Genomic DNA, 12,215 nt, shown 5'->3' with positions numbered 1-12,215 from the left:
TGAATCTACAGATCTCCGTTGCTAGACAGGCTCTAAAAATAATGGGATTGTAATATGAGGATAATTAGCTATTGTCAGATGTTGTGCAGCCTCGTTTTCTTGTGTTTGTTCCAAGAAACATTTGTTCATTTCTTTACAAAAGGAAAGAGTCGCTGCAACATGGTTTACCAGCAGGACAATAAAAAATAGTATTGAAGCTTATTGATTATACCATCCTCGGTGATTACACAGATTCTTTTTTTTACTTTGCAACAATAAAATAAATGAGCATAACTGCAGATATGTGTTATTTATTTGGAATTCCTTTACCATATCACATTAGGGATCATTTATTAAAAACAGATGCAGTAATATGTAATAATGGGTATAATACCTGTATGTTATACATTTATGCCTTCTTGTGCTCTGGCACAGGAGCACATTTCACAATGTGTCATTTGCGCCTATGTTGGCAGAATGTGGACAGCTGGGGCACCTGTAGCATGTTGTGCCCATAGACATTCACCCTTGCACCTATGGGAGATAAGGTAGGGGTCCATTCCTGTCCTCTTGCAGCCCCTTAAATGACGGTATTACATGATTAAAAGTCATGGAAATGTGTGTATGTTACATTGATTGGTAGACCTTTTCTTAATAATAGGTGATTATATGTCAGCAGCTTGCAGAAATGGAAAGTAATCAGAATATTTGTGCATGCAGCTCTCATAGCAGTTACATAGTTAGATCTGGTTGAAAAAAGACCAAAGTCCATCAAGTTCAACCCCTCAAAATGGAACCCAGCATCCACACATACACACGCACTGAACCCTCCATATACTCACAAACTATATATACTCATACACTAACTATAGAGTTTAGTATCACAATAGCCTTGGATATTAGGCTTATTCGAGAAATCATCCAAATCGCTCTTAAAGGCATTAACAGAATCAGTCATCACAACATCATCCGGCAGTGCCTTCCCCAACCTCACTGTCAGGGCCGGATTTCTAAAAGGTGCACCCCTAGGCCGCACACCTCCCCATCCCTGCTCACCCCCTCCTGATCATCCCCCCACCGCCGACCCGCTCGTCACCCCACTGGCGACCCGTTTATCCCGCCACCACCGGCTCACCCGACTACTCACCTCCTTCTCAATTTTCCCATTTGCCGGCATTAGTAGGGCGGGTTCAGAATGCCAGGTGGGGACAGACAGGTTCAGTTGCGGCCAGCGGGCGGCATTTTGCCTCCCTAGGCCCGGCCCTTTGTGACTTGTCAAAAAATCCAGGCCTGCTCTCTGTGAAGAACCACCTACACTGCTTCAAATGAAAGTTCTTTTCCTCTAGTTTGAAGGGGAGGCCTCTGGTACGGTGATCCTCTTTATGGGTAAAAAGGTCTATAATGTCCTCTAATATACTGAGGAGACCAGTGTAAAAAAGTAGAAATTTATTTGATAAGCATAAAAACTCCAATTATAGCAGCATGATACAGGTCCTGACTGCCCGCTTAGCGCGTTTCGTGGCTCCCCGTCACTTCATCAAACACCTGGGGCTAATGTTGTATAGAACATACCTACTAGAACAGGTATTGGATCTGTTATCTGAAAACCCGTTATCCAGAAAGCTCCAAATTATGGAAAGGCCATATCCCGTAGACTCCATCTTAGCCAAATCATCCAAATTTTAAAAAATGATTTCCTTTTTCTCTGTAATAATAAAAACAGTACCTTGTACATGATCCAAACTAATTAATCCTTATTGGAAGCAGAGCCATTCTGGATAACAGGTCCTATACCTGTATTTCTAATTTTTAAAAATAAAATTGCTTTTACTCACGTCCCTCTACAGTTAGGTTAATCTGCAATAAAATGTGGGTTTTTTTTGTTATTTTAGTTTTAGAAGAATTATTTCCAGCACACTCAAAGTATATCTATCTATCTATCTATCTATCTATCTATCATTTCTCTATCTATCTATCTATCTATCTGTCTATCTATCTATGATCCTTCATCAAACCCCATTTATATTGTTGTTGTAATAAACTTCAGAGTGCTACTATCCAGAGCAGTTTATAGAAAGCAGGAGTTTCTGCCTTAGATTCCACTCCTCTGATAAAGCTGCATAAAAATCCTTTGCAGACATCAGTAGAGGGTGAGAAAAGGCATCTGGTATAGTAAGAAGATATATCAGCTGTTAAATTTTGTATCAGTTATGTTCAGTTTAATTATTCACATGCTTCAGACTACACTAGTTATATTAGACGTACAGCTAAGGTAACTGATAAACAGATTTGATATGTGTCTGATTGTTAAAAGGTTGGTGAGGCAGTTAATCTTGGTTAGATGTTCCAGTTATCTTGAAATGTGCAGGAACTATTTGTCAACTGCAAATTTTTAACAGTACAATGTAGCACCAGAGATCATAGCAGACGTAGGCTTTCTGTTCTGTCCCCTGATATTGGCTGGTATTTCATCTCCTACAATGGAGGAAACATTGTGCCTCCCTGGGGAAGAGAAGAAAATGCTGTGTTGATTAAAAAAATTCTTCCTGACCCTGTTTTAGAGACAGAACACTAGGCTGCAAAACGCAGGAACATAGTCCCAGTGTGGATAAACTCAGTCATTGACATTGCTGGGGTTTGGAGCGGTACACAGCAAACTTACTAAATAGGTCACATTTACTTTTTACTTCTTTTTCTTCTTTTGCTTTAAGTGCAATGAAAATATACATCAAAGTGTATGGTAATTACATATGGGTGCATGGACCATCAGGCAGTGTACTATCTCATTACTGCTCAATATCCATTTAAATGTAATTAGAAACCCCCCAAGGATACAGAGGGGTGGGTGCAAAAAACCTAACAAACAAAATTAACCTAATTATTTTAGGTGAAATCTGCTTTTATTTTCAATGACATTCCTACTATAAGTAGCACCAGTAACGTAACTACCCCCCGTGGGGCCAAAAATAGATTTTTGCGGCGGATTCACTCACACAGTATGCCATTTAATGTATCTTCTACCTACAACCTGGACAATAGGGGTGTCTGCTATGGGTCTTCTGTGGGTAAAAGTATCTACAACAAACACAAGATGTTGCTCTGGCCATTGGCACAACTATGTGCTTGTGTGTAAAGGGACCTTTAACATTTCCAGGGTCTACTAACCCAAATAGTCCAGCACTGTGTGATATCCATTTCTGGCTATTGTGAAGAGGATTGTGCTTTGCATGATATAACAAGGTCCTATCCAAAGGCAACAATGCACATACCCTGAGGGTTCTGAGTCCAATGTTGATACACCAGCCTGCCCACATTGCATCTGTCAGAGCAAAAGATATGTGTTTGCTTTATAGAGGCAGCTAATCTATAAATTAGATGTATATATATGTATGTGTGCATCTAGTTCTGTGTGTGTGTAAGTTAGTAGAAAGTAAATATGACATATTTAGTAAGCTCCCTGCCAACACCCTCAGCTGTTTGTGTGCTGAATTGAACTTGATGCAGTGACCCACTTTCTGTATGTTTGGGACGGCTGCCCCCGAGCGTCTCCTTCTGTCACACTAATAATACTACTGTTAACCGTCAGCCCCCACCCCAGTCACGTAGCCCAGCCCCCTACAACTACTGTGCTCATCCCTCTTAACTTCACCCCTCTTAACTTCACCCCTCAGACACACGCTTTAGTGCCATCTGTTCCAGGTCTCTCCTCCAACCTGTAACTGGAACTGCTTTACCCACAATCCCTCAGCCCTGCCTGGATACTTGTTTCCAGGCACCAGTTGTAGATTACTGACTGGAACCCGCGAATGCCCTTCCTGTCAGGCCAATGCATTTGGTGACAGCTTTTCTACTCCTTAATGGAGCTGTGGCTGTATGTGCAGACAATGGATTAGTTTAGTGAATTTGTATACTAAATTTAGTGAATTTGAAAAACGATGTTTACACATTTTTAATGCAGTGAAATCTACACACACACACACACACACACACACACACACACACACACACACACACACACACACACACACACACACACACACACACACACACACACACACACACACACACACACACACACACACACACACACACACACACACACACACACACACACACACACACACACACAATCCTTTCAAACCAGAGGGGGGAACAAAGAGTGAAAGGGGTTAACAAGAATGGCCCATGCTTAATGGTGACATTATGAGATAATCCTCCGGTCCCGCCTCACCCTGGGGATTAACTATGCATCTGCCATGCACAATTCTCTATGATAATTTTAACTGTGCTAATACAGACCCAGTTTCATATTGAAAAAGAAAGGATGTGTAACACCCTCTTGACGACCTCCCTGGTGCCAAGGTTGTGCCGTCTTACCAATTCTGGTCCTGAGTCCCCTTTGAAGGTTAAAGGGTACTAGGAAGTTCCTCTCTTGGCAGTGCCTCCACCTAATGGGATCCGGGAATACGCCTGCGGGTGGCCCCATTAGGAAAACAATAATATATATATACACACACAGTGCTGTATAACAATATCAACTTTATGCAAGATTAAAGACAAAGTAAAGATTCAGTTTAATCACATAGCATGACCCACTACCCTGGGGAACCTATGACAGTCCCATCCTGGCACCTCCCTGCCAGGCAAAGACCCACACTACTCCTTTGGCAGATTAAGAGCCTGTATCACAAAAGGAGACATGCTGAATCCTTTCTTTTTCTCTACACTCCCACGGGCAGACTCGCCCAGGGGCTCACAGAGCTGGAAAAGGCATCCACGTGATGACATCCTCAAAGGCTCCGAGCCAAGCACACAACTTGCTTTATCCTCCGCAGCTGAACTATAGCTCCCAGCACTATCCATAGCGCAAACACACAAAGTCCTGGTTTTGTATTTAGGAGCTCTAGACCCTCCTGGTCTAGCTCCCAGCCTTGGGGCTACCGCACCCTAGCTGTCCAGGGGCTCCTGCCTGTACATTTTTGCAGTAGTCTCTGTCCACCCTCTCTCAGTGAAAGTGAAAGCAGGAATGGCTGTGAGCACATGGCTCTCCTATATATCCAAAGGTGGTGCAACAGCGACACCTTGTGACACCCTCCGGGTCTGCCAGACATGCTGCACAGGGACAGGGGCTCCAGCTCTTACCAAGACTCTAGGAGACCCTGTAGCTGCACAGGCAGGGGATTTCCACCATGTGGTTCAGACCGTAAGGGAATTAACCCTAAGGCTCCCTAAAGATGTATTGCCCAGGTTGCTGGCCTTCCCATTGCAATGAACCTTCCTGTTAGTAACATTGGCATCAGGGTTCATTTGTGCCGCCTGGGCCTGTTAGGGTTGCCACCTTTTCTGGAAAAAAATACCATCGGTTTTACTGACCATGCCGGTGGCAACCCTAGTGCCAGACACTATCTTAGGCCACTAAGAAGCCAAATTACTCTGCTGCCATTTTTGTTTTAATATCTATGGCTTCCGCCATCTGTGGTCTGTCCATCTAACTTTTTCTTACTGCCCTCTTGTATTTAGTTGAATAATTGGAATATATTTCCATAGCACGGACACAAGGCGCTTGCTTCTAACCAGCCCACCAAGTGTCTCATGTTCTCCCCCTCTTTTAATGCTAATTTTCAAATCCTTTCTATTTTGCATTCCTTATATTTATTCTGTTCTCAGTTTTCTCTTTGCTATTTTTTTGAGGTTTAGCTATTGGAATCATACATCTTGCATTAATGATTGGGGGTGGGGAGGGGGTTCCATCAATTGAATCTATTTCTCTAGACCCCCACATCTACAGGTTGCCTTCGTTTAACCTCTACCCCCACCCTCCTGCAGAGAATTGTGACACTGATGGGGATCTAGTGATGGTGCTGTGAGTTCCCATGGATATTCTTGGCACTTCCTACGCAGCTTCCCCTCCTTTTCTCTTTCCCTTTCTCTCTCTCTTGCCCACACACTACTCACATCCCTCCAACTCCTACTCTTTCCTCCCCTGAATGTGGCTCAAAACATTTTAAGAAGGGGCAACTTGATGCCGATCCTGGCTGATCTCTACTTTAGATCTAGCCTGTGATCGGCCCTATCCTGAATGGTGTGAGCTGGGATTCTTTTTACTATTTTGAATAATAACTCTGTGGGTATATTAAATATGTATACTCCATGTATACGAATGCTGTGAATACATTCTAATATAGCAGAGAAAGCTTTTCTCAGTAATTTTGTATGTTTGTTTTCATCCATAGATAAAACTTTGGGCTCCAGTTTGTAATGAAATCAGAACAAATGTTATGCAGGTACTTGTCAGGAGGTTGTTGCCTGAAAATACAATAATGACTGCTGTAATCAGATGAGCCAAGGGGAGCCCTAATAGTGGGGGGAAGCTTAAACATAAAAAGGTGGAGCTTGAACTTGAAAGGGGTTTTGTCATGGGAAAACATGTTTTTAACAAGATGCATCAGTTACTCATGCTCCCCTAGCATTAAAATCAATTATTCAAAAGAGCAAAAACATTTTTATAGGTAATTTTGACATCTGACATGGGACTAGACATGTTATTAGTTTCCCAAGTGCCCTCATGCCTTGTGACTTGTGTTCTGATATACCGCAGTCTCCCATTACTGCTGCACTCCAAGTTGGAGTAGTATCACCCCCCTTCCTTTCCCACAAAGGAACAGAACACTGCAAAGGTAACCAGATAACAGCTCCCTAATTCCTGCTTTGCTAAGAATGCTCCCATGCCCCACCTAGTGGTATATATGAGAAAAGCACTCAATAGTAAAAATCCAAGTCTGGCTAACCCATGTCGCGAATAGGAGAAACAATAGCTTATCTGAAAGCAGTTCTATTGTGCAGCACTGGCTCATTCTGAAAGCACATAACCAGGCACAATGACCTGAGATGGCGGTCTACACACCAATATTACAACTAAAACAATACATTTATTGATTCAAATATAGCATTTTAAATGGTATAATGTACACAATGTAATTTAGTAATACAAATTATACCATAAAAATCATCACATAATCCCTTTAAAAAGTCTTCTGACATGGAGGGAAATGAGGGGCAATTTTAACATTAAAACCTTGCCTCAAAAATGTGTGTTATTGCCTTAACTGTTTTTCCCTTTCATACCCTTGCATGAATTGTGCAAGCAGATAAAGCCACAAGCTGCAAGCCAAAGACAAATAGGCACATATGCAAACTGTGGGGATAAATTATGCCTCAGATAAATAAATGATTGGAAGTTAACAAATTGTTGCAGTTGTAGAGGGTACTGGGGTTTGTATTTCAGCAGCAGCTGGAGGGCCACAAGTTGGACATCTCTGATACACGAACAGCTAACATTTTTACATTTAAAAAGGGATGGCAATGCACCTTGCCCACAATGTACTTAGCTAATAGGGCTACCACATTGCCAGTATTTCACTTGCTTGGCTTGTAAAAATGATGCTTGAGGCTAATGTTATTAATAGAGAAGAAAGAGACAAATGTAGAAAAGCAGGGATTTTATTCCAAAAAGGTGATAAGTAGTGATGGGCGAATTTATTCGTCAGGCGTGAATTTTACGCCAGAGACAATTTCCAACGCCGGTGACAAGTAAATGGACACCCGTTGACTTTAATGCACGTCAAATGTCGACAGTGTTTCGTGAATTTTTTGCCCATTTCGTGAATTTTGCTGGAAATTTGCGAATTTCGTGGTGAAACAGGACAAGTTCGTCCATCGCTAGTGGTAATCCTAGCTGAACCCTCCCCAATTGCACCTCATGCCCTTAGGTGCAATTTTTTAAGCTCCCATCTTCAAGCTCCTTTAGTGCTATCATTGATACTTTCATTATATTACTGAACGTTATAGGGCTCCACAGTAATATATATTAACCCTACACACATTTGGGAAGGTACAATTATTTATAATGCAGGAAACCCACTGGGCGCTTTTGACAGTCATGGGGTCTGCTATCCATATAGTTAGACATTTCTTTTATGCCCGCCACTGTCATGGGGTTTATTGCCCATATCTTAAGGCACTCCTTGACTGTTCTCCACTGTCTGCTACCCATATTCTTGGGCAGCTGATCACATGATCAACAAAGATAAATTAAAAACCATCAAGGCCTGATTGTGATGAATTGATCTCTCAGTCTGGTCGGGAGCTAAGAGCATGTAACATGGAGCCATTCTTTTAAAAGCAGTGTCCCAAACTTTTACACAACTCAATTACAAAGCTATTAGACAAAATAGAAATACATAATAACATCGGGCAAATCTCCAGAATTGATTACATTTGATGGCTGTCCAGGAGAAGCATCTGGTTAACAAGCATCAACATTTCAAATAAGCTGCTTGTGTTGTCTAAAGAAATATGAATATGTCATCCTTATTTCAGGAATCACATACACTACTTCTCTGCACAGACAGACAAATCACTGCCACTCATTTCAGCACCCACTTGGGAACAGTAATAATTAAAATTCTAGCTACTGTAGTAATTCTAGCACTGTAGTGCAACTGGAACTTTGTGTCCGTGTTGGGTTTCATGGGTCAGTCTTTTTGGTAGTAAGGTGCTGCTCCAAGCCAAAAGGGGAAGGGGAAACCTGTTATCCAGGTAGCCACTAAATACTGCATTGCCATTTCCCACTTATGCAAGAAATGAATTTGTATTAATAAGACAATAAGGGTCATAAATTAAAACCCAAGATGGGAGTGCAAGAACACTATGGGCCGCAAAATAATACCACTTGCTGCTCAGTTACACAGGACATGGGTCTGGTGCATTCTGCAGTGCACAGCATCATTTGGTGCCATAAGCAGCTCCTTCTACCTGACTTGTGTTTTCTGATTGACACACAAGTTAGGGGGCAGCACACCGGGCACTTAAATCCCATCTACCACACACAACAAGCACTGCTGTAAATACAGATGTTTTACAACTCATTGCGCTTGTTTTGCTACTTACTTGTGCCCCTTATCGCTCTAGAACTTGTCCCAGGGTATAGTAAATGACCCCTTATAGTTCTTTGTTGATGGCAAAAGCAACATGATTTTTTTTATAAGGGGTAGTTCATCATTACATTAAGTTTTTGTATCTGAAATTAATCTTCATTTTGTGCTTTTTATAATTCTTGGGTTATTATGCCTTTTTGTTTTAGCATCTATCTAGTTGCTAGGGTCCAATTTACACTAGCAACCAGGCAGTGGTTAAACAAGAGACTGGAAGATGAATAGGAAAGGGCCAGAATATAAAGATATGTAATAAAAACCTGTATCTGGAGAACCCCAGGTACCCAGCATTCTGGATAACAAATCCCATGCCTAAATGTTAAAAAAAAAATACAGTAGAACCCCCAATTTTACATTTTTCAGGGAACCAGGAAAGAATAATGTAAAATCCAGGAAAATGTAAAATCAGAGAAATGTGTTAAAATTTTTCAAGGGGTACATTAGGACAAAATTTCGATCAGGGGCAGTCCTGGCCCCTCTGCCACCTGAGGCAGCAGCAGTTGCTGCTGCCCCCCCCTCCCCCGGAAATTCACTTTTAAAGTACCAGGAGCAGCATTTTTGCTGCCCCTGGTACCTAGTGGGGTGCTGCCGCCTGAGGCGAAGCACCCCTGATTTCGATGTAAAATAAATTCCTCAAAATCAGGGAAATGCACCCATTGAAATGAATTATAAATTGGTGGGACCACAAATAAAAAATGTAAAATCAGTGTACTTAAAATCAAGGTTTCACTGTCTTCTTATAACTTCTTCTTTTTTCCCCTTCTTTGTTTCTTTCCTTTCTGCCATTATCCCCCTCATTGATTTCTGCTTTGCCCACCCTTTCCATCCTACCCCGATTCCTAACTGCAGAAGCACAAGGTAGACCTATTTTACAAGCTGCGCCATGTGATGAACGAAATCATTGACCTGCGCAGGCAGCTGCTATCAGGTCATCTCACACAGGATCAGTTACGAGAAGTCAAGAGACACCTGACAGTGCGTCTGGATTGGGGAAATGAGTAAGTATGGCATGACCAGCCAAGAAGCATGACGGACATGAAAAAACATGCTCAGTCACAAAAACATATGCAAAAATATAGAGCACTGACCAATTAGAACCCGGCACGTGCAATGTAACATAGATCAGTGGCCAATAGCAATGTAAAACTCTGCCGAGAGGGAATATTAATCCTTGGGTGAGTGATCAGCACCCACCATAATGTAAAGTCAAGTGGAATTACCTGCAAGGCACACAGGCCTCAATAAAGAGAGAATATGACAACAGCAACATGTTGGCGTTGGATATAAAAAGATGCTCCTATTGTGTTGTAGGCAGCTGTGTATATATATATATATATATATATATATATATATATATATATATATAAACCAAATACTGTACAAAAACCGCACTCTCAGGACTTCTTAAAGGTGCAAAAAAGATCTGTTTATTTCATTTCAACGTTTCGGCTTCTATACTGAAGCCTTCCTCAGTATAGAAGCCGAAACGTCGAAATGAAATAAACAGATCTTTTTTGCACCATTAAGAAGTCCTGAGAGTGCGGTTTTTGTACAGTATTTGGTTTACATAATTTTTGAATACTGCACCCAGGCAGCTGTTTTTGTATACATGAGTGCTCCAGTCTCGTGAGAATATGTATATATATATATATATATTAATATAATATATTCCCCCTACACAGAATGCATAATAAACTGTAAAGGTGGCCATAGACGTAACAATTACGATCTTTCTTGGAAAAGAACTTTCCAAGAAAGATTGTTCGTTTCAATACACACGTGTAGAGCAGAATCGTCAGATATTCAAATAGAAACAATAGAATTCTACCGTTATCTGACGATTCAGCACTAACAATGGCTGATGTTTAGGTGCATTCAAAGGCACCTGATCGATTAGCCGACCGATATCCAAGTCTTCTGCCGATATCGGTCAGCTCTTTTCCCACCATACACGCACCGAATAGCGAATGAAAATTTGTTTCATATGATATTATCTGTTCATCTATGTCCACCTTAAGTGCCACACCTCTATGACTTATCGAGTGCACATATCTAGGGGCAACATAACTACACACTGTTTATTGCTCCCTCTCCATACGGTGACACAGTCTCTTACCTCAGGCAGACTTACTATACCCAACGTACTAAGCTGGAAGTGTATGTTTTATTTATTTTTTTGTCTGAGGGAAAACTAACCACTAATGTCCTCTGTGGCCACTAATTGCATTGTTTACAGCATCGCTATCAGATGCTAGCTTCTATTAAATGCACATTAAGCTTAATAGCTGTTCCATTGCAGCTTTTAGCATGGGATAACCTTGCACACAAACAAGTGTATGGATTTTGTCTCTCAGTGACCAATGGCCATTTATTGCCGTGGCTACATACCCAGCAGTGTTGAATGCTATCACCTAAGGAGAGTCTGCAGTGTATGGCTACAATAAACCGTTTCATCTTTTTAGGTCGATGAAAAGAGAAGGGATTAATTTGCTGGTCATTTCTTAGTGTGCTTAAATAGATGGCACTTCACAGATTACTTGTTGGTATCCAATGATCAAAACTGATATTTGTTAACTAAAACTCTTGTTTACTATATGCATGTTGATCAAAATGATAGTAAAAATTGTATTGTACTGAAATGATTGGTATGGGAGGCATGATACACAAGAATTGCACTTGCCCCAGTGACCAAGCCAAGATCATGAATTACATTTTGGGATAAGTACTGTGTTTCCCACAGAAGCAAAGAGGAACCAAAACTGATAATATTGAGCAATAATCATTGTCAGGCAGGTGTACAGCGTCAAACAAGAAATTGTGTCCCACTTTCTTTCACCCCTTCCTCTATCATCATTACATCATCCCTTCTCTGCTTGTTTCTTCTCTAATTCCCTTATCACCTTGGCCTCAGGCCCAGATTTGTGGAATAGCCACAAAGGCCTGAACCTAGGGCATACCTCCCAACTGGCCCCACAGTCCTGGATTGTTACTGAAATTGACTTTCTCTTTGATCTTCTGCACTGAACAGCCAGAAAAAGATTCAAAGTTTCTAAAACGTAATTAGCTTTTGGCAAAGAGCCCAGGATACGTGGCAGGTGCACTTAGATATATTTTTAACAATTCAAGATAAGCAAAGAAACAAGTGTAACAATTTAAAATAAGCAGGTCTCCTGGGGAAACGGCGACTTGCAGCTTAAAGGGCAATTCACCTTCATTAGCAAAACTGTAATAACACATAAGAAC

At 41.3% G+C, this 12,215-nt stretch overlaps 1 protein-coding gene across 7 annotated transcripts in view; it reads left to right on the top strand.

Annotated features, from left to right (window-relative positions):
• Nucleotides 1-12,215, top strand: part of LOC108715830 (dedicator of cytokinesis protein 3-like) — a 176,980-nt gene that overhangs the window by 94,430 nt on the left and 70,335 nt on the right. For all 7 annotated transcript variants that reach the window (XM_041561690.1, XM_041561686.1, XM_041561689.1 and 4 more), the window contains one exon: nt 9,822-9,970. In XM_041561690.1, coding sequence (XP_041417624.1) covers nt 9,822-9,970 — 149 coding nt within the window. The remainder of the gene's footprint in view (nt 1-9,821; nt 9,971-12,215) is intronic.

The sequence above is a fragment of the Xenopus laevis genome, chromosome 4S, assembly GCF_017654675.1.
Source record: "Xenopus laevis strain J_2021 chromosome 4S, Xenopus_laevis_v10.1, whole genome shotgun sequence".
Taxonomy (NCBI): Eukaryota; Metazoa; Chordata; class Amphibia; order Anura; family Pipidae; genus Xenopus; species Xenopus laevis.
This window is presented reverse-complemented; position numbering and strand designations above follow the sequence as displayed.